Here is a 26,244-nt window from a genome sequence, read left to right on the forward strand (position 1 = left end):
TCCGATAATTAATCGATCATTACACGACAAGGCGATATTTACGTATGTGTAACGTACGATCAAAATGTGTTATACGTATGTGATCGTTTCTGTATGCAGTGCTAAATCAATTAAAAGAGTATTGTGCTAATCATCACGGGCAATCCAAAGCGATTTAAATCAAGATACGGAAAGATTTATCGCCCTTGAAATAAGTATATCACAAGAGAGATAGTCTGCTATTCGTCTTTTCTAATACTTTTATCAGGATTCATAACCGACCGCGTGTTATTACATCATGCATAACGTGATAGATCGTATATATATATATACGATCCATCACGTTATGCATGATGTACAAATTTATGTATTACATATATATATATGTGTATCAATACAATAAATTATAGTATTTATCGAATGGATACACAAGTAATACACGTATACCATATATATATATGTAATACAATAAATTTGATTGATTTATACAAAGTTCGTTTACTTTTCATACTCTCCAGATCGTTGATATGCAAATGAAACTTTCTTCTTCTTCATAAAGTGATCATTTTGACAGTATTACGTTCTCTCGATCGCAAAAAATTTCGCTCATTTATGACACTCGTGAAACAATATACGGAAAAAGGATTTTTCCCATGGGAAAATCATTAGACAGCGGTAAAAAATGGAAGGTGAAAAACTTTGGTAATTTCCAGATAAGAATACGTTTTCTCTTCGATATATTTAGAGCTTATCTTCCGCATGTAAACTTATAACGCGGTGCACTCTATAATAAATACAAGTGATATCGTACAAATCATAGAGAATAAAAATTTATAGATTTTTATATGTATAAATAACAGAAAATTGTCAAGTATATGAAATAAAAATATTATTCTTTTTTGTTGAATAATTTTTTAATCTTCTCTTTTAATTCTTCATTATTTTTATCAAAAATATTGATAACATCACACTAATTAGATTAGTTTCGATATTATCTAACCGGATATCATTTAATTAGCGAATCAATATTTGCAAAGTAGACAGAGAAGTTCAAATTCGCTTTGAATACGGAGGGAGTAAAAATTCTTTATTATTAAAAAAAAAAAAAAAAAAATCAGTCTGGTAATAAAGAGAGCTGTCAAAAAACAGGCTGACAAGCAAATAATTGAAAAGGCTATTCCTTTTTTCTTTTTCTACGCTTAATTTATAAAAATAATCCTCTTTCGGATCCCCTTTGTCACAAGCAGCTTACACACACTGAAAGTTCACAGATAAAATATATACAATGGTGGTACTTCAACAACACTGCCCGATAAAATCCCTTCGACCACTTTCTTCTGTAAACGTAACATAAAATAATTCTCGAATAAATTTTCCATGTAAATCCCCGTTAGCTTATATTTATTTATTAACTCACGCTAATGGCCAATGAACAAACTTGCATTTTTCGAGCAGCTTATCGATATTATATAGACTTCTCTGACATATCAGAGAATATTGATAAAGACGAAATGATTAGATTTTTTTTCTCTTTGCAGCGAATAAATTAAACTGATGATTTTAAGATAAATGGCGGTAATATATTTGTCGATCACACAAATAGAATTCTTGATATAATATTACAAATATGCATGCATATTTTTCTTATTCAAAAAAGAAGCGCGGTACATATATGTAATACAAGTTGCGCATTGTGTACATATATGTATCGTAGCTTTCAACGAATTTATGATAGATTATAAATCATACGACATGGCAATATATCTTGCATGCTAATATATAGCCGTGTATATAGCATCCTTCTCATTATACATACATATCAAATGTATTGTATGCGCGGAACCATCTCTATTCGTTACTGTCAGCGATCTGTCTCGATTGATATTGCAGCATTTGAATACCTTCGATAGTTTACTTGGTCGTATCGATTTGTCTATATTAGACGACGTCTGTTAGATAATGAAGATTGTCAGCTTGATGCAGGCCGTATATATTGGCCAAAAACATATAAGATATAAGGATATAAAGGCATAAGATAATTTCGTATTCTATTTTGAAATTTTATACGATTTTGTGATACTGTACTGAAAAAAATTCTTTTACAAGATACAAATTTCCTGAGATAAAAAGCCTGTATTTTTATAGAGTATTTGATATAGCGATATGAGTCGTTCTTAAATATAAATTAGTAATCAAAAACTTCTTGATGGCATAAAATAGATCTTCTTATATCGTTTATAGAGATTAAAATTAAATTAAAAATATTACCGTAGTGCAAATGGTACTGGCATTACAATATAGGCTAATTCGAAACAGATTTTATTTCAACACGGTGCTTTAAGTTAAATATTAGCCGCATAGGGGAATATTTAATCTCAATGTTGACTATTAAAAAAAAGTCGCGAGAGAGAGAGAGAGAAGAGAGCGTCTAATTATATTGTACTTTCATTTATACGATAAATCTACTTTAAAGTGGCCAGAAGCTTCGTATAAATTAATCTTACTTCTAGCACGACCTATGCATCATTTACATATTCCGCAATAAAGATAATGCATCTTTATTTAGGCACCCGCTGTGTCTGCCGCCGACTAATTAAGGCCCAGATAAGAATAAAGCCCCCGGGGGCCTGCAGCTTCAACGCGAAGAAGTGGCATCGCGCGCGATTTCCTAGTAACGTTAACCGAATGATATCGATGTTCGCGGCCGCTGTTCAAGCCGCGGTGCAACACATCGATGAACAAAAAGCCAGCCATCGAGGGGAGGAAAAAAACGATCGGACGACCAGGCGCGTGATGAGGTTAATGACATCCGACAAGAAGTCTCTGCATCGGCAGCGGAACGGAATGATATCGCGCGGCGGAATACAAAAGAAAGGGAGAAAGAGAGAAAGAGTAAGAAAGAGAGAGAGAGAGAGAGAGAGAGAGAGAGAGAGAGAGAGAGAGAGAGAAAGAGACAGGTGTCAAGCAACGGTGTAGCGCGCGCGGTGTATTTTACAAAACGCCACCCCTTTCTTTCATCCCTCCCTTTCGCGAGCGCAGCATCCTCTTTGACGTGCGCTGGTCTCTTTAACCATCTCGTTTTTGCCCTTTCCGCCGGATCTCTCTCCCCTTCAACCCTCGCAGAGCAAGAGAGAGAGAGAGAGAGAGAGAGAGAGAGAGGAAGGCTTGCGCAGAGCGACGAGGTGCTCAAACGAGGAGCGGGCATCGGGCGACGGGTGGCGGCGTCGTCAGTCGTCGTTGTTGCGGGGAAGCGTGGGAGAGCATCCGCGGAAGGGAGTAAGGGATCAAGGGAGGCTGCAGACAACGGACGAGAGAAAGAAGACGCGAGGCCGGCCGCGCGGCGCGGTTGAGACGAAAGGGTGGCGGAGGGACTGAGAAAGAAAGAGAGAGAGAGAGAGAGAGGGGGAGAAAGAGAAAGCGAGATATATAGAGCACGCGCGTCTCTTCTCGACGTCGACGCAACTGGGTGGCGCAGAATAGCTGCTCAGTGCTCGTCGAACGGCGCCGCGCTGCGACGGGATCATGCCGCCGCGCCCTGCGTCACCGATCGACCGATCTCAGGTACGCGAGAGAGAGAGAGAGAGAGAGAAAGGGATTATCTATATTCTCTTTAGCGAGCGGAGGCGTCCAGCCTCCGAGTAAGGAGCCGCGGCTTCTCGCGTGAGACTCGCTCTCGCGGGGGGAGATCACCGGGATCTCCTGCGCGGATTCGGGACGCAATTGCGTCGGGGTGCATTGTATTAATTTTTACGAGAGTACGTACGTGAGGCATCAAGAGTTTGTCGCTTGATTCTGCCCGAGAAGGTCCTCGAGTCTCGTTTCGTCGCGTCAATCTACGTCCGTTGTCACAGAATCGGCGAATCGCGCATTCGGTGATTGTACGAAACACGAGAGCGAACATCTTCCATGATGCGTGCTCTACGAAAGTTCCGGGGTGTCTCACGCGGCCGACGTCGTCCCTCGGCGAAATCCCTTCTACGATCCTCGATATTCATCGATCGAGGAATCGTTTGCGTCGCGAAATAGAACGCGTATTCCCGCGAGTTTCGCCGCGAATTTCCGACCGGATCACTTGCTCGTAATAAGCGAGAAGCTGTCCGGGATATAGGTAGGCAACGAGTCCGAGAATGGGTCCTCGTTCCTTCGTAATTTCCCCCATTATTTTCCCAGGGGGGAGACGCCGCGATCTCCTCGGTGCTACAAGGAAAGAGAACGATTGACGTTATCCTCTCCGGAGAACACGATCGAGAATCTGCGTCGATTTCAATTTTCTTTCATCTTCAAGCTTCTCGCAATAATATTCATGAAATCTGCAATTCGATTCAAATATTCCCGGAAGTATTCCTTCTAGATTTATTATAAACATTCTTCTTCTCGTTTCTATTGGATCAAACGTGAGATGATTTGTTGTTTTGCCAGCGGAAGACAAACTCTTCTCGGATCCACGATCGAATCGAATGTTTTGTCGCGAATTCGTTCGTATTCGCGCGTGATTCGGCAAATGTTAGGGGAGTACGCGTGTTTCGAGGATAAACTCGATGGGGATGGGAGAAACATTACGCGTCTCGTGAGAGCTTTTACGCGATGGTTATCGCGCTAAGATATTCCTGGTCTATGGTATCTCCTATCGGTGCCGCAAAAATTTTCTTTAACATTTTTACGAGAGGAATCGGAACAGGAAATGTGCTATTTCGAATCACGAATAGCTTTTAACACATTAAAAATATCGTCACCGCATTTATCGCAAAGAAGCACTGTTGTAAATTTGTTTCGCGATTATCGGAAACGTTGTTGGAATTTATTTATACTAGGCGATTATTTCAGACATATTTTGTTATAAAATTAATATAATTAATAAATATTAATAAATTTTTTTTTAAATTTTAAATAATTTATATAGAGTAACTTTCCTTATTATTGTAGCATATCGTTATCGTTTAAATATCACATATATTAATGCTATAAGCGGATAGTGATTGAAAATCGTTTCGAATTTTCAAAAAAAATTAGATAAATTAAATCAGAAAAGATTTCAAATATAATTGTGAAATTTATAATGTATCTATATTTATAGTTTAACATTATCTAATGAATTTGCAGGGTTTAACTTTTGACATTTTTGTATGGAATTTTATTTCTAATCCATAATATACTTCGTGTACAATCAACTGTTAACTAAAAAAAAAAAAAAAAAAATCTACAAAGGGCAATTCAAAATTTAAATTGTTTTCAACTTCGTTGCATTTATTTGCGAGAATAAATCTTTTCTCTATCTTCTTTATTTCGTTTACATCTTTTTGCGAAATACTTGTTAAAAGCCCCGCCATTTCTTTCTCACCGCAAGCAACAGTTATTTACAATTGTTTACAAATACTCGCGTAGGTGGTATACGTGCGTATGCGAACACGTATATTCAATTAAATATCTCTACTCTCGTGCAGAAATTATTCACGCGCGATCGGGATATCCGTCCCTAGTTCCTATATGTCGTAATTCGATCGCGGCGGTTTTTAGGTCCATTACAATGACGACGGAGATGCTGAACGTGCGCTGGCACGTTAGTGAATTTTCGCCGTACAGGAAAGAGGCATAGGTTATTGATTATCGTGTGAATGGCTTTATAAATAACTGATCGTGTAGGAGCGCCCATCGGAGACGCGTAAATATCGCTCGGCGAGTCGTTCTTTAAAATCGCTCCGGCGACCCCGCGATATCGGGATCGTTCTCGATCGAGGAAATCGCGTCGATGATTGGTATCACGATCACGAAAGATGTCTGTCGTGTTCTTTCACGAGAATGGAAGGAAAATTACTCCCCATCAACGGAAAATAAATCCCTGCGTAATAAAACAAATCAATCGGATTACGAGGATACTGTTCCTGCGAGATTAAATCTATAATAAAAAAAAAATAATCAGGAATTGCATTCAAAATATTTGTATGTTGGCTGTAGATAATCTGTTTTGGCACGCGATGCAATAATTTTGTTCAAATATCAGGTTTTTTTTTTATTTTTTTTTTATTGAGAGCTTTATTAACGAATAACAGCGTAATTCAATCAAAATCTGTTTTTTTTATCCGGCAAAAATATTCCACGAAAGTTTATTAAATTTTTCATCTATTTTGTTAATTCGCGTGTCAGAAAAGGAATTTAATACTTGCGTAGGGAAAAAAAAGTTAGAGAAAAAACATTATGGAATTACAAGATTACACTCTCCTTTATTTGAATGAAATGAATAAAGTACTGGATGCTTTTATAAGTTTTTGCGAGTAATTTTTTTAAACTTTTTTTTTCTTTCGATAAATATGCTTGTGAGAAAGTTGGATATCGTAATCGATTAGACAATGTTCTTTCAAATTACTGGAGGTAGCGATGCGCGATATATAGGACGGCAGTAATAGATTGACCGGAAGCAAGTTGTTCGTTCATCGTACACACTCGTGCGGTATCTCTTCTGCACGGAATAATCCTCTACTACGTATATACCGTTGTCAATATCGTTGATAAATGAAAATTACTGTGTATGATACGATGATGGATAAGCTACTAACGCCTGTCTTTCTCCCGATATTAAGAGCTTTATCTGCTTTATCATGCGCTTCTCTTGTTATTGCTACCGCAGTACCGTAAATAAATTTTGTTACTCGCATTAATATTAATCGAGATCTCTTTTATTCAAGAATTTAGAAGAAACAAAATTCACACACGATATATGAAGGACATTAATAAACGCAACGATATTCAACAGTACGTGTGACTTGGTGCAAAAAATAAAATTATAAAAAGTTATATTAGAGTCCTATATAATTCTTCGACAATTTTAAATTGCATTTATATCATTTACGCTTTCATTATCTATCGTGACATGAAAATGTCAACGGTTGAATGAAGTAAAGAAAAAAATTTGTGATTTCTTTCTTTACATCGGATTTGTATACATTGAAATGTAGAATAAGCTTAATTTAAATATTGCTCTTTCTCTTTCTCTCTCTCTCTTTCTTTCTCTATGTGTTAAAAATACACTAAATATGATTATATTATTTTAAATTAAGACATCCCACACGTAGTCCCGCGCTTTCGAAATGACATTACATATTTTCGTTGTAAATATGATCACCCGATAAATGTCAGCGTGTCATTTTTTCACTTCTGCGATAGATATTAATAAAGGAATATTGCAATATATGTATAACATTTTATTGAAATACGTCGACTATAAGGAAGCTGAAATGTAGCTATCAACTTATTGTGAAAAAAGGGGAATAATTATAAAATCGATTACACAGTCCAACTTTTCTTTCTTTGACTTTAACGAATAGAATCGCAATAACTTACGCTGAATAAGTTTTCACACGGAGAAAGAAAGCAAACTTTTTTTTGGGCTACTTTTATCGAGAAATATTACCTGGTCGAAACATAAATTCTTGACTGAAATGAATCAGAGATATTGGAATGAAGTGCTAGAAATTTCAGCTATGCAGGTATAGATTTCCTCGGTCAATTACATTTTCAATCATCTTTATATTATATATCGAATATCGCTCAAATCTGCGTATGCAAGCAATTCGATAAAATATGGTTTATTCTCGATAGCCGAGATTTAAATTTTCGATAAATAATATTGAAGTTTGCGTAATATTCGATTTTCAACGTAGTAACGTAATATAAAATACATCGCCATTATTCGTCGGTAAAAGAGATTCAAAGACATTTAACGTAACGACAGTCCTTTGAAATAAAAACTTTCATCGTATCGAATACCCGTCACCTGATTCTTTATATATAGGCTGCGTGTCAATCGAACTTTTAGCCTGTCCATTGTGATAATGGATCTCGAATTGGTCTTTGACAGGGCACTTTGCGGTATCTCTGTCTCGATATCAGCGATTGGGGAGGGATCCTAATTGCTCGCTTAATTTGTGCATTTCCGTCCCATCTTTGTCTTTCAGTAATATTAACGGTAAAATATTTCTTCGAAAAATATCATCTCATATTACATTCTCTGACACAATTAAATGACACAAAGAAGAGGAAAAAGAAGAATATATATAAACTACTATATATATATATATATATATATATATATATATATATATAGAGAGAGAGAGAGAGGGGGGGGGGGCATAAAAGTTTTCACTAAATAATATTTATAAATGCGTATCAGCGGAAGTTACGTGTGATTTACTCGGTGGAAACTATTTAGTTTGCATTCCAACTGTCACGTATTTTCACGAGAACATACAAGATAGAATATCTCCAATTCTTTCATTAATACATATCTATGTATATACGTATGTCTCATTATTGTCATTAAATGTATATATATAAAATTAATATATAGAAAATTAGAAGGGGCATAATCTCAATAATTATTTCGACCGCAATGATTATTTTCAAAATTAACACTGCAAATATATATATATATATATGTATGTATATATATGTATGCATATATATGTATGTATATTAAATGAACATACGTTGGTCGTTGGGATTGTTGCGGCATCAAAACGTGTTAAACGACTACTAAATCCATAAATCCTAAGCCGCGTGGGAGTAAAGTTAATACGCAATTAACTGAAAATTATACAAATCCACAATACGGAAAGATATTTATAATTTGTATATTATATGAATTTTCGCGGTAATTAAATGTGTTTGCATTAAATATATTTGCAACGACTGTATCTTTACAAATATCATCAGCGTGTGCAGGTTGTATAGATATCATCAAAAGTGAGTTGATAGCAGTCGTAGATACGAAGAACTAAAGATAAAAACGTGGAAGAAATGCACGCAATGCGTCCGCTTACGATGCCTTTATTGCTGTAAACGTTATAAAATTGAGGGAGAGAGAGAGAGAACTTAATAACTAAGAAATGTATCGAGACGAGAATCTCTTTTGCTCTTCTTGCCGATTGTTCTCATTTTATGAAGCCACTGACCTTTTACGGTACACGAATCTTCAAGATACAGAATTTAAAAATAGATCCGGTTCACTTGAGACGTTTGGAAACAACATAGTCAATAGGAAAAATTGCATATTACAAACATATTCGAGTTATACATTTATATTTTTAAAGTCTCCTATTATGTATTATAAATTTTTCTTTCTATTTTTCCCGTACGAAAATTTAACTTGCTTCATATAATGCTTCTTTCCTTTTTTTTTTTCTTATTATATTTCTCATCTCAAATTCAATTGTGTCGAAGCTTATACCACGAACACATCAAGCGGCCTAATTCAGCCAAGATATTTGCATATAATTTTAGACCACAATCCGAAGAAAGAAATTTCGAAGATTGATATAATATCGAACGCGAGAAGGGTCAGGATCTATCGACGAATTATGAGGATAAAGTTTGCGCGATTTGAATAAAAGAAAAATCGGAAGTAACTTATAACTATTCATCTAAAAACTTTAATTAAAAACGCATTTCACGGTAAAACTTGGAAATAACTGAGGGAGGATATTCGACGAAAATATGCAAATTAGTATGGCGCGTATAACGTTGCGTTATTCAAAAGCCGCTTTTAATATTATGCGAGTGTTTACTACAATTGTAGACGAAAACGTTAAACCGGCAAGATTAAATTTTTGTTGGTAAAACTTCAGTTGAGAAACAGTGTGTGCATGTGCGTATATATATATTCGGAATTTTAATTACTAATTCAATATATATATATATATAGAATTAATAATTGAAATTCCGAACGGATAATATGTGGACGCTTAATTCGGCTTATACATATCCGTTCAGAATTTCAATTTATGAAAACTACGAGGCTTTCAAGCAGCAGCTGCTTATACCGTTAGAATCTTTGTACCGAAAAGATAGCGAAATAAGCTTCCTTAGAGCGAACAGCAATTTCCCTACGAGAGGGATTCATCAGCCAAATCCGGCAAGGGAAATACATGCGATAGAGCACGGTTATACGATGTGTGTGCGGCATGAGATAATATCCCGTTCAATTCTTCTTCTTGTTGCGTAAAACTCGTTTTGCGAAATGTCAAGTATATTCGACGACATATGCATACAACGGCCGTACGGTGAACTTCCTAAGAATGTATTACTCTTCGTTTATACAGTTGAATCTTTTCCAGATCTTTGCATTTATATTTTTGTCGTACAATTTAAATTATTTCTAAAAGATACTATAATCGCAATATTATATAACGATGAAAGAAGAAGTGTTGAATTTATTCAAAATTAAGGCTATTTATTGCAGGTTTCGCATATCAGATAATGAAGTGATTAAGGCGTAACAGTTATCAGATTACAACTACTCCATCAAACTAGCATGCCGCGTAAAGTGAAACGATTAGAATACCTAGTTTAAAGCCGGGAATTGCCGAGAATTGGCTATTTAGAAGTGATAGGAAAGTACTTGTTTCAAAGCTAAAAGCTTGTTCCTAAAGAGTAACTAATATTAAAACGCCCGCGTTTTATAATTCAATTATTTTTCTCATTTTATGGTAAAGTTATGGACATGGCATTTCACATGAACAGCCGAAGACGATTATTTCACGAAATTGTCGGGTATCATAAATTTCGGTCAGGTCGATCCCTAGTCAGGTCGATCTCTCGTGTACATTTACGAGCAAATTCGACTGAGAAATGAATCCCGTAGGAATCGATATGCCAGTTTGGTGAGTAGTAAATGCGAGATGCTGCTGGAATAATAAATTGAATACGAATTTACGACGGGAACAATACAATATATTTTTCAAGAAACATCTTTCCGTGTTCTCGTATACTTTCTGCAATACATCGCATTCTTTTTTTGCTTCTCTTTTTTTATATTTCTTTAATGTTTCTTCATTAAGGCTCTTTCATATTCTATCTATGTGTTTTCTTCCGCAAGTCGTCCTTACCGTCTCTTTTTTCCCGTGTCAAGTATTTTTTTTATATAATATAATTTTATATAATATTTTTTATGGAAAATTGACTATGTCGTGAATTAAATTGAAATCTCACTCAAGAAGCGTTCCAAAAAACTTTATCATTGAATAATACTTTGCGCGATATATTTTATCTCTCATTGTCAGCAACATGTCACTGTATCTTTCTCAAGGATATTCGATATCTGTTATAAGCACGTCTCTCTACTTTGTCGAGTTGTATTGTCGAAATTCATTTCGCAACAGAAACCTGACAGCGCCATTCTGCGTCATGCGATTTAAATCCCTCTCTTTGTTTTCTCGATCCTTACACGTATAGACGTTTGTCCTCTTTTCGAAAAATCCAACATTTTTCAAAATGGAAATTTCCTGCAGACGAAATACATAGAATACGTGCCATAACGTCGATTTAACTTCTCAACGGCTTAAGGCGACGTATTGTCACGTATAGAAAGATTTTCCTCGTGTACAGAGAGTGTATATATTTTTCGCAAATCGCAGCAATTCTTCTCTCCAAATAACGAGCAATGATTACATTCACGCTATTATTTTAATGAAAAAATAAAAATATATATTATATACGCAATGTACACTTGTTATCTGATCTCTCTTTTTTTCATTACTCTATTCGTGATTATAGCATCGTGAATGTTAGCGTAAAAAAAACTCATTTAGTAAACTGGGGTGATAATAAATTCTCGCATATGAATCTTCCTTATTACTTCTAAAAACAATTCTTATTTACTATTTGAATATTGATATTATTTTTATTATTTTTATTATTGTTATCATTTATTTATTATTATTATTGTTTATTTTTTCCATATAATATTATAAAAGCGCGGGTGAATAAATAAATAAACAATGTTTTTTTTGGTGAGAAAAGAAGTAGCTGGCAAATATTACGGATATAACGAAAATGTCTTGTAATTCGAAAAATTAAAGGACTCATATATCTTTGGAACGTGCTTTAAAACACTTTGTTCTTTAAAATCATTTTAATTTATGACATTCGAATTTTCGAGATGCCTCCACCCGCCATAACAGCGATTATATACAAGGTTGCGCGGATGGTTTTACTACTTTGCAGGATTCGCGCGAAACTTTTATCACTTTGCGTTAGCGTGAAATTCACAAAACGGCATCCTTGCGAAACAATCTCTCTCGTTGAACGCAATCGGTCTGCACTATTCGTCGCGTCCGCTTTCACGGTTCTCATAAGTTCGCTGCTGCGAAGCACCTCATTTTACGAATACGAATCTATGTATATATGGACAGATCTCGCGCACATTCTTCTGAAACTGGGTTAACTCTCGAATTAAATTCTCCCTCACCGCGGTAAAACCTACTTCGGGGAGGGGAAAAAAAAAAAAAGATGGGAGCGAACTTTTCGATGCGGCGCGATCTACCGTGTATTTACGCGTTCCATTTTATTGCATTCGTTCAATGCGAGTATCACGGTACGTACGTAACTCTATTTTTATTTATCGCGTGCATATACACGAGCAATAATGTAAAAATCAGTAGAGAATGTCATAAATGAGGGGATTAACGTTTATAATTTATTGGAAATTAAATTTCTCCGATATTATCGGAGGAGGAAGATTATCGTTTGCTTTTATCGAAAGCCGATTCTTTCCAAATTACATTCTAATTTTCTATCTCGCGTGACAAATTTTAGGATAAGTTTCCGCAGGTATAATGGTTCGTGTGCTTTTTATCGCAGGCGGTGTAATCCGTGGAAGCCGATGATCGGACTTGACCCGTGATCCTTGCTGAAATCAGCCGATCGATCGCCGTAAGCGAGGCAGGGGATCAAAATGTGACGTCCGATGTATCTCTGACGGTTTCGCATGAACGACCGGACGCGTATGGCGCTGGACTCGATAGTAAGTGCTTTGCCATTGTTGCGAGGAGATTGTATAACAGATTGCGTAACGATCGAAAAATCACTCGATCGAAAAAAAAAAAAGAAAAATAACGATAGACGATAGATTCGCAAGCGAAGAATTAAGGCGACGACTTCGCCGTGGAAATTCAATTATTTTAGAATACTTTGCCGAAATTTCCTTCCGATTTCTGGCTTACTTCCAAAGCCAATTGCGCCTTAATTTTATTTGCAGCGAATCGACGAAGTGATTTTGTTGCATCGCGCACGGCCGTTCCATAGCGTGATCCACGTATGGCTAAAAACGGCCAAATTGATTTTCTATTTATCGCTTCAAAGTTGTTTGTTTTTTCTGCCTTATTTTATTTGGATTTGCCAAATATTTGTACACGTGAGTTACAATGATTTTAATTATTCGGGGAACATAATTTCTCTCTCTCTCTCTCTCTCTGCTTCTCGTTATAACAAATATTCTTTAGATATTGTTGCTGTAAATCGAATCGTGTATTGATTCAGAACGAAATAATTTTATAATTACGCAAGCGATTTAAAAGCCAGCTGACCCGGTTTGTGATTAATGTCGGGATAGATTCCGAATATTCGACAAGTGCCCTTTCGCGTTCATGCCAATTATGCCTTATCGATTGCCTTATCGAGAGACAGAGGCATGGCATTCCGCTGTTAATGCTCTGCACTCTGAAACATTATGAGTTACGGTACGATCGACTAACGAAATGAACGGTGCACGCTAATACGAAGCGTGTAATTCTAACAGTATTATCTTACTTGTTATCATCTCATGTTAAACTCGCGTGATCAATCGATATTTATCATTATAATATACATTGATACATCGTTATTTTTCCCAGAGGAAATATATTGCTACTCGTGTCGGTGCTCGAAATAATGAGGAGTCGGTTTTATGCAGACAACATTATTTTATGTTGCCTTAAGGAAAATATTAAGAGGAGAAAACTACGGTTTTAACGTTCAAGGAAATGCGATTTTAGCGTTGAATGTTCAAGGAAAAATCATAATAAATTGTTATGATGTGCGAATTAGCAGGCTTATCTCTCAAGAGACCGAGCAATAAATACTATAATATAACAAAAAAGCAAAGCGTCATTTAAACCAGGTTTTAAAAGTGGGAACTTTCTGTTCTACGAGTCGCTGCGAATCGACGTACTTTAATTCGGATATCCTAGTTATAAGCTTAAGCAAACTAAAATCCTGTAGTGAAGTTACACAGAATAACATGAGCGAATCGGACGGATCTGTTTCTCTTGAAATCAAATGTTTTTCCTTTCCAAGGTTCTCAATTTATTACTAATATTATTATTGCAAAGTATAAAAGTAAAATAATGTTTAACGTGTGAAAAAATTAAGAAAGTAAAAAAACTGAAGGAACGGCGAGAAAATTGGAACGTCCTACATAGAAAAATGGCGCATTTAAAAGAATTATATCGATAAAATTTTCCATTGTGCGATAATGCAACTGCGACGAAACCAGTGCGCATAATTGATTTTAAAACGCGATAGAAATGTGTAATGTGCCGATTGAGAATGCGAGATTGTCGCGAGCCATTTATGATTCGTGTGCAAAGGTGCATAAGAAAGTCGCCGTCACGTCACGTGACGTTACATCGTATCCAGGTTGCGGCGAGTAAAACAGAATTTATCGATTACGCGAAATTTATCTCACGTGACGTGATACCGACGAAAAGTATGCAACCCCGTTTATAATCCTTCACGCCTCGCAGAATTTTAAGGACAGCAATTTATGTTCGGCGGGTTAGATACACGACGAATTCTTCAGGACAGATTCGTCCTTAAAACACCCTGAAAATTCTGATAAAACATATTTGAACTGTGCGATGTTTTTCGGGAGAATTTCTGACGCTAGTGTGCAATTTTCTCAATTTTCTATTTACCTTATAATTCTATTGAACCTCGGATGACGACGGAATTATAATTGAATTGTTTAAAACCGCGTGTTCACTCACGGACGATGTTGCGGTGACGAGGTGCGAGCTTTACCTTCGTTCTTTTTTTTTTTTTTTTTTTTTAATAGAAACTTATAACATGTGAAATTCACCGATGAGTTGTCGCGAGCGAAATTACATCGCGGATTCAATTGTGCAACTCAAAATGTTTCGCGGCAGAATATGTATTGTTCTCCAACTTTGCCCATCGCGTTCTAGTCGCGTGATTAATGATTTTTGCGCATTAATTATTATGAGTAGTTTCAATGTTACACGCGCTCGGTGATTTTCTTGAAAGTTTATAAACGCGTTGCATGCGAGAAGAGAGAGGATGTGTGTGTGCGTGTGTGAGTTTCTGCATGAAGATTTGCATGCGGGACGACTGAAACGCGTGATATACAAACTGTATACGCCGTTGTATCGTGTGTTAACCGCAATTCGCTGCGTTATTAATAAACCCCGCGCTTGTGAATTGAACTAATCAATCGTGTATGCACCTTTGCGGGTAAGTGGGTCGCGATATCGTCGATTTTTAGAATCAATCTCGATCCCTTCTCTTTACGCAAACATCGAATCTTTCCTTCCGGAATGCAGAACCTGTACCGCTCGAGACACGGCGAATTCAGCAAATGGGATAAGCTTAACAAAGTCAATCTTAAACGATGTTAGGTATTATGGAAGTTCCGTGATTGCTTTAATCAAATACCTACGGCTTGATACGGTAGCTTTAGTCCGGAATATTTCATCAGCCAAATTCCTATGAGAGTTTTTAGCGTTAATTCGGCCTTGATTTTGTGCAGCGATTAACATCTCAACGCGCACGATATCTTTTTTTTTTTTTTTTCATTTCGCGGTTCACTGATTCACCGAGCTGGCTACTCTCTTCCCTCTGAAGAGTACTTTCCGGTACTTCGCGATGCTCTCAACCCCCTTAGGCATTAAGTAAATCAATATTTGCCTTGTAACCGGACATGTGTAATGATTGAAGTTTGACAGCTCTCTCGTGCTTCAAATTAGTCGGCGCGAAGAAGTCGAGAAAGAGAGAAAAGGAAACAAATAGAGGGGAAAGAAAAAGAGATAGAAAGATCCAGTACGAGGATGATGAAGTACCCGACCGTTTTGACACGACGAGTGGCAAACAAAACGGAGCTACTCGAGAGAGCGATGTTTTCCCGAATCTCCAAGTGGTAATTGCGCGGAAATGAAAAAGGACGCGTAAAAAAAAAAAAAAAAAATTATATCTCACGCGATCCGCTTCACGTCGCGCGGAGAGTAATCTTTCTTCGGGAGAGGAAGAAAGGAGCAAAAATTTTCGTCGTAAAGATTCGCGAGGGTGGATTTCTCGGACGAGGGGCGGCGATATCGGAAGGGCGTCTCCAACGGTTTGGAAAATCGCGCGAAAGCGCGGAAAATCTTACTTCACCGTCTCAAGGGACGATTCATCTCGTTGACCGTTTCTCTTCCCGCGTGACAATTTACGCGCGTGTGTCTTTAAACCGCTATGTTTATCGGTGAGGTTTTTCAGCGAGCCGAGGAGAGCAGGTGACAAAGCCGGGGCGCACGCTGAGCACACGAAAATGGAAACATTTTCCGCGCTTTGGGACTCTTCTTGCGGGCTCTCGTGCAGAAAATGATGTCTCCTGCGTATAGCCGAATATACCGTATATATATGCCGCAATCTGCGGCTCGATAATTTATAACGTCGGGAAAAAGCCTCGCTGCCACGCTTGACGTTTTTATTAGCGACGTTAATAATTTCACTCGTTATTTTCAAACCAGTTAGCTGTATAATATCTGATTTTTATTGAATATGCATGTGAATATTTATAATCGCTTAATCCTTTGATTTCAGAACTGTTTTTAATTTTTCGGTTTAAACGCTGTTTGGAAAATCTATAATTTTAGACAAATTGAACGGAAAGTCTACGAAAATTACTTGCCAACAGCAAAGTTTGGATTTTTCATTTAGAAAGTATTTGGAGGGAATTATAAAACAAATAATATAAATGAAACGGGCAAATTTAAAGTGTTCCTTGAATTGAAGGAAAGATTTTGGAATTTTCTATTTTTCCTCTAATCATTTCTGATGATATTTTCTTGAAACGTGTTTCGATCGATACATCGCAAATGATTCGGCAATTCGGAATTGGAATTTTTCCGAAACTTTTGAAAACACTTTCACACATTTCACGCACGTGCACATGTGTCTTCTTAGCGATTCGACATGCTCTGGCTAAACCTAACTCTTCGATCAACCTTATAGATTGACGATGAAAAGTTTGGCTGACATAAGCGAATTGGATTGCCGAATACATTTCCGCAATCGTAGAGATTTTGCGGAAGAAACATAAAGTTCGTATTAATTTTTGTCTCAGACGATATTTCGCTATTTGTATTTCGCAAACGTACCTATTCCTCGAAAAATACAATCGGAATTTATATTTTGCATTGAATGTTATTTAAATTTCATACGAACTAAATATACATCTTTGTGTGTATTCGATTCTGAAACCAAATTAATTTTTGCATATTTGAATCAATCGTGTTACGTTAAAAATCTTTAATATCAGAGCGAGCTTTATATAAACATTGGTACCGTTCAACGAATGAAAGAAAAAAAGCGAGAGAGAGAGAGAGAGAGAGAGAGAGAGAGAGAGAGAGAGAGAGAAATTGATTTACCAAGAACAATGGCATTATAAAGAACGATTTGATTCGCAGAGGGTATCCTGGACGACATGAATTCAAGTGGAGAATCTGGCGGAACGATGTCCGACGATTACGAGGTGGGCTGCAGCGTCCCGGAAGAGGAGACAGGCTCGAATCTACCAACGTGGGAGGCCGTGGTGGCAACGCTGACCTTGAGCTTCCTCGTAGTGGCGACAGTGTTCGGCAACATGCTGGTGATCCTGAGCGTGTTCACGTACAGGCCTCTACGGATCGTCCAGAATTTCTTTATCGTCTCGCTGGCAGTGGCCGATCTCGCGGTGGCGATACTCGTGATGCCATTTAACGTAACCTACCTGTTGCTGGGCAAGTGGATCTTCGGCATTCATCTGTGCAAACTGTGGCTGACGTGCGACGTGCTCTGTTGCACCGCCAGCATCCTCAATCTCTGCGCGATCGCGATGGACCGTTATTGGGCGATCACCGATCCAATCAATTATGCTCAGAAGCGTACCCTCAAGCGAGTTCTTGGGACGATCGCCGGCGTGTGGATCCTCTCGGGTGCTATCAGTTCGCCGCCGTTAGCCGGCTGGAACGACTGGCCGGAAGAATTGGAACCGGGTACGCCCTGTCAACTCACCAGACGCCAGGGCTACGTCGTATATTCCTCCCTGGGCTCATTCTTTATACCGTTGCTGCTGATGAGCCTTGTCTACCTGGAGATCTTCCTGGCAACGCGCAGAAGACTACGGGAACGGGCCCGGCAGAGCAGACTGGGCCCGATGCAGTCCACCAGACACCGCGAGACCGACGACGCCGAGGAATCGGTCAGCTCGGAGACGAATCACAACGAGCGCTCGACGCCTCGTCTGCAGGCGAAACCGTCGCTGATCGACGACGAGCCTACCGAGGTAACGATAGGCGGTAGCGGAACAACCGCGTCCACCAGACGTGGTGCCGGCGCCGGCACCGTTGCCACCTCGGCGACCGTCTACCAGTTTATCGAGGAACGACAGCGGATCTCGTTGTCCAAGGAAAGGCGCGCGGCGAGAACCCTTGGCGTCATCATGGGGGTATTCGTTGTCTGCTGGCTGCCATTCTTCCTCATGTACGTCATCGTCCCGTTCTGTCCGGCCTGTTGTCCATCGGACCGGATGGTGTACTTCATCACGTGGCTCGGTTATGTCAATAGCGCTCTCAATCCCCTCATATATACCATCTTCAATCTCGATTATAGAAGAGCGTTCAGACGATTGCTGCGAATCCGCTGAGATTCTTAGAATTTGGTGACGCGGAGGATCCCCGCGACTGGCCGATCTCTCGAATCTCTGGCTCCAGTGACGGCAAGCGAAGCGGAATCTTGCGACGATCGGTTAGTAGTAGTCGTTCTGTACCCGCGGGGCTTTCGTCCACTAACCAAGTCAAGAGTCATTAAATAAGTTCTTCGTCCAGGGAGAAGCGTGTCGCTCGCGCGTAGCCGCGCGTCGTAATTAACGGAAATTTTGATGCCTCGCTTACCTCGAGATCGCTTGTTCGCACAGCTCGTTATGTTATGCGATAAAAACTTAAACGCAGTCAGCGCAAAAACGACGACGTTACGAAGCGAGAGAACCCGGAGCAAGTAAGTTACAAGATCGTAAATTGATGGAATTATTATCCTTTCACGACAAGTTATCTATCCTACGAAACTTGAGTCGATGCGGTAATTTATTTTTGACTACGCGTTTAATTAAGCTGTCGATCTTAATATTCATAATGAAAATAATGCGCGGAAGAAGAATGATAATTTAATTTTTTGATCCAAGAAACTTATATATTAACGCACTGCTATTCGTGTCGAAAAAGAAAGAAATGTGTGCAAAAGTCATTAATTCTCATCTTGTCGTATTCAAGAATGACAGGGAGAAATGAATGATTTCTGTTTACGCGAAAATTATTAAAATCGATAGGATTAATCTAGATTCTTAATATGCCGTGGACCTAAATAAAAATTTTACAAGAAAATTACGCGACTTTCAAAGTAAATTTGAATTTGGAACAAAAACGCCAGGAATCTGTTTCCCGCAATTGACATAACGGATTGTCATGAAAGCTCTAACAGAGAATCGTAGAAGAGTAATGTTACACTCATCGTAAGTTTCGAGAAAATTTATCGAGGATTTTAAGAAGATGTTGAGGGAGGAAATGGATGTAGTTTTATCTGAGAGACGCGAGCAGTGCATCGCAATCAAGATTGGCAGCCGGGCCAGCGCTAATTCGCCCCTGAAGAGTTCCCGAGGGTAAAAGTTGCAAAGGGGAACTTTTCGCGGGAGTAATAAAGGAAATTATGCTTCCCGTGTGTTGGCCGGCGATCATCTTCCCCTAATATTATCACGAGAAGCTCCATCAGCTTCATATGAATCTTATCCGCGCGATTTCAGAGATTAATCTATAGACGGTAGAAAATGATTAATGATATTGAATTTAGCACTCGAGAACGTATAAAAGTACGATCTATCGCGATCAATAATGCTCGCTATCAAGTAGACAGAAATTGAGGTCACAGTCGGGGAGAGACTCGCGTTCTCGCCGATCTCGCGTGAAGTCACCCTCTTCTTTTTTCCCTCGCGCGACGATCGGCATTCGTCGATGCAGCTTTCGATCTCGGATGAGAAAGAAAAGAATCTCCGTCGGGTAATTGTCTGTCGGTTTAGCGGGTTGGAGAAAAATCGGGACGTGCTTTTCTTACGATTCAACGACAAACGGAGAAATAATATCGTGCGTACATTTTAAGTAGACTCGATCGGTAGAGATCTACGTATCTACCGATCGTTAACAAGTATTACGGTTGTGAATAATTAATTACTCAGCCATAAGTCTCTCTCTATCTCAATCGCGGAGCATATAGCGTAAGGAAACAAACGTAAGAATCATCGTTCGTCATTCAAGGGACGGTCGTTATTCGGTGCGATGTTCAACACACCGAGTCGTAAATTTCCGTGATTCGCCCCGCGCTCAATCACGACCGCGAATTATAGTCATTGAAGTCAGACTTTAAATCATCTGTCAACGCATATTCATGTTGACGGGCTCTTACACCGGCACGTATCTCTACACGGTTTACCGCAGAATCACCGTTATTAATTTTAACGACAGGTGCTTTATTTTTATTTATAACAGCGGCTTCTTCAATTTTATCGAATGTACGATCATCGTATCCAACGATTTAGCGATCTCTGTAGCTCCGTATCGTGATTTACAATTCTTCATCTTGCTTATCGACAAGATAATAGAATGGTATTATTTATGTCCGAGGTTGATGTTTTTAACAAAACATTTTATGAAATATTAAAACGTATATATCTGTTTGAGAATCCTCAAACGAATGCAAAATTGGAAGTGATTGTCGATCGTCTTTCTTGAAACATTTCACTATTAAGAATCGCTTTCGAGAGTAAAACTTCCAAGCGAACCATCCACTCTTGCGACTTCATCGCTTGTCAATAAAATATGTATCGGTGATTTCGAGATATTCTGTATAGAATCACATATACGCGCGCGCCCACACACACACACATACACTTACACATACGTAACATTCGCGAAGCACTATTTATATTGACCAGAATACAATTTAAAGTATATTTAACGATAAAAATACGAGGGAACAGGCGGCGAAAAAACCGTCATCTCCCCGAGTGCCGCGCCAAACGATGGATTAAACGGTGAATTGATAGAGTGAAACAAAAAAATTGGATAGGACGACCCGATGATAGTTCGATCTCGTCACCAAGGCACTCTATAATAAGGTTGTGATAAGGTTGTGAGAACACGTTCGTAGCCGTGCTACGAACGACATAACATTTTTAATTACTAGGATAGGGAACATTCCTTTACTCGAGTTGTACTCTTCAATGCAATGTTGTTTCCTACCCAAGAAAGAGAGAGAAAAAGAGAGAGAGAGAGAGAGAGAGAGAGAGAGGAGGAGGAGAGAGAAGAAGAAAAGGAGAGAACCAATATCTTGACGCTCGATCAATTTTAGATGAGTAGAGCTTTTTTCTTCGTAACTCGCGTTTTGTAAAACGCTATATGAGTAGTTTTGAATTTTACACGGATAAGATCCTGAATTATATTTCCTGCAGGCTGCCACATGAGAATCTCATTTGCGTAAAATATACATAACTTCTTCCCTCTGAAAAAAACGCTGCCGCTCGCTTCGCACTAATTTTATTTAAATGCAATTTATAGCTTATGTCTTTTGATGTAAAATCTATCCAATCTCATATACAAACGTAAACAAATCCTTTTAAATAAATTACAAGACCTTTGTCATCGTAGAGATGATTGTCTTTTGCGCGCGTTATACATTGATATATAATTATCTCGATATTTTCTTTTGAAAAATATAAAATGGAATTTATATTGAACTTGGGAAAATTTTTCGTAATATTACTTTTGCAAAAATATGAATAAGTGCCAAAGTATTCGCATTTTGCTTCAATATAAAATGTTGAGTTTATTAGAGTTTTCTCTTTCTCTTTGCAATACCTCCAATCTTTTCATATCTCTCCTTCAGAAGGTAGCGTTGAACTCTTCGGATGTCTTGGGTAGGGATTTCATATGGGTATATATATATATATATAGTTTATGATATTATATTATATATTATATATTATATCGTATATTACAGTATAATATACGTATCAGCAGTTCGATTCTCGGTGAGCGTTTCGCGAATCGGCACGCGGCTCGTTTTAATATCCTTCCTTGATACCGTTCGAGATCTAAATCGAGCGCAATTTTTCTTTTTTTTTTCCCTTTCTTTTTGATGAAAAAGATATGAAAAAAATAATTTGTCAGATGACATTTTGAACGCTGCGATCCGTGACGCGTGAGAATCTTACATTGTGATCGGGCCTGGTCGCTCGATGTAAAGATTACAATTCTAGATACGTATGATAAATAAAAAAAGATATATATATATATATATACAAAACACATCTAGTTGATAAACTGATACTCCGTTGGTTGTGATTTACAAGTATAGCAATACAGATATTCTCGTTTCTGCGCGTGGCAAGGAACTGCTGGCGGAGTTTTCCTCTCCTAGTTGAGAGATATTTTTCCTGCGATTCGAAATTCTTTCGTGTTCGCATATTCAGAAATAGTTCTATTTTTAAAGGAAAATTTATGCAACGTAACTTATCGTCTGATAAATGAAAATGATGTGCTCGGTAATTGTTTCATTTATTACGATTTGTGTGTGTGTTTTTTTTTTGTGATTTTGTCGTATATTATTAATTAATTTTCAATATTATTGATATTCTACATAATAGTGTGTATTTATCGTGATGTTCTTCCTTGTAAAAGGAAAAGAGATTCGAATTTTCCACGTTGTGTATTTTACAGGTGGGAAAATACTAGTGTGTTTTATGATACATGATATTGCAGAAAGGAAAATCATATATTAGGGCACGAGACGGGAAATGCGCTTGGGAGAGAAAGGGCATATATGAGGGGATTATTTTTGAATTCAAACGGAAACAGGAAACAGATACCGGAAATAGACAGTTACAATATCTAGGATTACGCGTATACCAAAAGAAGCAAATATAATACGTAGTTCGATATAACATGCTTGGTGTTTCAAAAAGCGCATCCGCTGTTTCGATATCGGAGAATAATCTAATGAAAATCGATGTCAATGGGATCGTTATACTTTGATTAAATGTTATCCTTCTCATAAACGCCAGATTCAATTGTGTATATATACATATACATGCGTCAGGCACTCCCGTATCCGTGAAATTTACATACAAAGATTTTCAGGAAGAACTTCCTATGGAGAGAAATCTGTTATAAATAAAGAAAAATATTTATAAATAATCTGTATAAAGAAAGAAAATATTATTCGTATAATAAAGAGTTTTTGTAAGTGAAACAAATTATTGAATTTTTTTGCGTTTCAAATAAAGCAAGCGTTCTGAGATATTTTTTTTAGGTTCTATCAATATGATAAATCAAAATGACGAACATTAAAATTTTCACGAGGCATGTTTGTGTAAAACTCTCCTTTTATTACAGCGTTCTTACTCTCTAGAATTATAGATACATTTCATAGATTTGTTCACGATACAAATATCAGCGTTTAAATAAATGTGTGCGATATTTGTTTGATTTAATAAAATGCGAACACGAAAGACGCGTGATGTAGAGAATTTACGTTGCAACACACTTTTAAAATTCTCGCGTTAGAGAAAAAGATCTCGCGAGGAGAATTATGAGGAAAAGATCTGGGAAGGAGCTCCGCTCGCATTCGGGGGCGCAGATCGAACGAGCGTTCACGTGAGTTTGTCGCTTGAATGTATGGATATAAAATCAATTAATGATTTAACGGACAAGATTGATGTACGTATGTGTATACACAGTGAGTGACCAGTGTGCGAGTGCAGTGAGTATGTCGAATCGTTAATCGATTCCATCTATATCGCGATGAACGATGTAACGAGAGAAAAAAAAAAGAAAAGATTTATTTTGAATCGGCGACGATTATGATTACTGCGTGAAATATTGAAATTTTTCTGTGCAAGTGTCGACTAAATCGATTAGAAAATATAGATAAAATAGGGGATATAAATATTTTGTTTAAAGAAATTGGGTCTTATTGCGCTCAAACGGATCCCCGATCCAAAATCTGAATAAGATCGTCTATTGGCCCCCTTTGAACCCTACAACTTTTGTCGGAAAAAAAATTTTTCTCTAAAATACATTGTTCGAGAAATATTTGAGGTCGTCATTTAAAATGGGACACCCTGTATATTATACGTAACTCGCGCTGAATATACAACTTTGGTCGATATTTTATCGACTTCGCGATAAAATCAATTTTCGGCTACGTATAGAAGAATCGATACCGACGATCGAGCCGATACTTTTTTTAATTTTCATCGTGCAAATTCTTTGCATACTATGGAAGCTGTATTAATTCTCTCGTATAGGGATGCGGCGTACGATAGAATTTGCCGTTAATTTTAACGAGATATTATGTGTGAGATATGAATGTACGAATACTAATGAAATATTGAAATAAATAATGTTGTATGGTGTTATGGATTTTACGCAATGTTTACTGGATTCCTTCAGAATTTTTTTGTTTATACGATCAAGAAAAATAAAAAAGAAAAATAAAACCAGATACATGTATACATACATATATATATATATATATATATATATATATATATATATATATAAAATATGTATGGATATATATGTATGTATGGTATATATCTGAAATATATAAGTAGCAAAATTTATTATTGATTTACAAAGAGCGATGCCCATTTTCACCCTTTTTTTGTGAATGAGAAATTTAGACCTTTTTTTTTTTTATACCCGAAATAAAGTTTAGGTCTCTAACTATTATTATATCAGATACGAAAGTAACGGCTAATTCGTTACCGTTATTGTAAAAGGAAAAGTAACTGTAACGGTAACGACGTTACAAGTAACGCGTTACTTCCCAACCCTGGGGTGCAAGAAACTCCTTTTGCATTAGCTTTTCGTGCGTTCTAAAAAAGCCATTTCGAGTTGACGAGACGCAACGTCGGAAGGCAACATGCACTCGTGTAATTTAACAATCTAACTTGTTTCATCGAGAGAAACAGCGTGTGCACGCAGATACTTTCATATGCATGAAAGTCTTGTTGCTTATCGTCGCGTTAATAATTTTCACTGGATATCTGGAAATGCATCGCTCCCGAGAGTCAGCTTATGTAAGAATTCGCGAAGAATTTCGCGATTAGATAAGACTTGCCTCCCTCGCACGCGGGTGCGTGCACGGGAAAGAGGCATGTGTCCTCGTGAAAGGCGGATTCATTTCCGCGGACACGCGAGTGAAGCTGCATGTAAATCGACCCGGTTATAACTCGAGCATTTTATGTTAATTCCTCCGATTATTTCCTCGGGCAATTTATGAACCGTCAGAGGGATTAAAATAGTTTCCGCTTCGCAAAGTGATACAGGTATAGGAGTATGCGATCCTTGCATAAACGTTATCTTCGAAAACAGCTTCAGGGAGATACAGGGGTCGATCTCGTGCATTATATTTTCTCCGGGTTTGTTCTATATAACTGCAGATTCGCAAAAGAAAGTCCGCATGCAAATTTTGCACCGCGTCACCTTTCATCATCGCCGACGATTTTATTATTACGGGTAAATACGCTTTTATCGATCGAATAATTGCTCCGGCAATTTTCTTTAATGGATTTCCGCCTATTCGTTATCAGGAGCAGACGCCGAGTGCACGCGGGGCGAGATAGGAATTATCACGATTACTTTTCTAAATGTGAAATAAAAGGCACGTCATCTGAATTTTATTCTATGTCTATATATGCATGCTCTCGACCATAATTTCTTATAATTACAATGAATGTATTTGCAGCTTAAGTGCGCGAAAAGTCGCTGATGAATAATTAATAAGTCGTAACTGTGTAAGCTTTCAGAATCCATAAATAATTCAAATCACACAACCAAACATATACCGTGCGCAAAAAATTTTTTTTCCCCTAAACGATTATAGAAATGATACAAAATAATTTTTTTTTTTTTTTTAAATTATGTTCTTAAAATTAGCATAAATATCAATTGCTCTTTAACGGGTGAAGAGAGGGCTGCGAAACGACATGCAACAACGTCCTGTTCGAATAATAGACATTATAAAGTAACCTGAATATATGCAAATCGCGAAGTATTCGGAATTCTAAATCGAGTCTAGTCTAATGTTGAATATTTAATATCCTCGACATCTTTCTTTATCGCGTTATATAAGAAATTTAAAGCCCACTTT

The 26,244-nt window shown here is 37.6% G+C and overlaps 1 protein-coding gene across 9 annotated transcripts; it reads left to right on the top strand.

The window, feature by feature from the left end:
• The first annotated feature begins 101 nt into the window (after positions 1-101).
• On the top strand, positions 102-24,540 carry LOC138940052 (tyramine receptor). Of its 9 annotated transcripts, XM_070308563.1 has the most exons (4): positions 3,582-4,087; positions 11,974-12,343; positions 12,610-12,772; positions 17,472-24,540. In XM_070308563.1, the coding sequence occupies exon 4, from the start codon at positions 17,489-17,491 to the stop codon at positions 18,686-18,688; it is 1,200 nt and encodes a 399-aa protein (XP_070164664.1). In that variant the 5' UTR covers positions 3,582-4,087; positions 11,974-12,343; positions 12,610-12,772; positions 17,472-17,488; the 3' UTR covers positions 18,689-24,540. The 9 variants fall into 9 exon arrangements, 8 of the variants coding, with proteins under 8 accessions (XP_070164665.1, XP_070164661.1, XP_070164667.1 ...); XM_070308564.1 differs by lacking the exons at positions 3,582-4,087; positions 11,974-12,343 and adding an exon at positions 102-194; XM_070308560.1 differs by lacking the exons at positions 3,582-4,087; positions 11,974-12,343 and adding an exon at positions 3,237-3,540.
• The last annotated feature ends 1,704 nt before the right edge of the window (positions 24,541-26,244 follow it).

The sequence above is a fragment of the Polyergus mexicanus genome, unplaced genomic scaffold (assembly GCF_030449975.1).
Source record: "Polyergus mexicanus isolate NDT 795.1 unplaced genomic scaffold, iyPolMexi1.0 SCAF_16, whole genome shotgun sequence".
Classification (NCBI taxonomy): domain Eukaryota; kingdom Metazoa; phylum Arthropoda; class Insecta; order Hymenoptera; family Formicidae; genus Polyergus; species Polyergus mexicanus.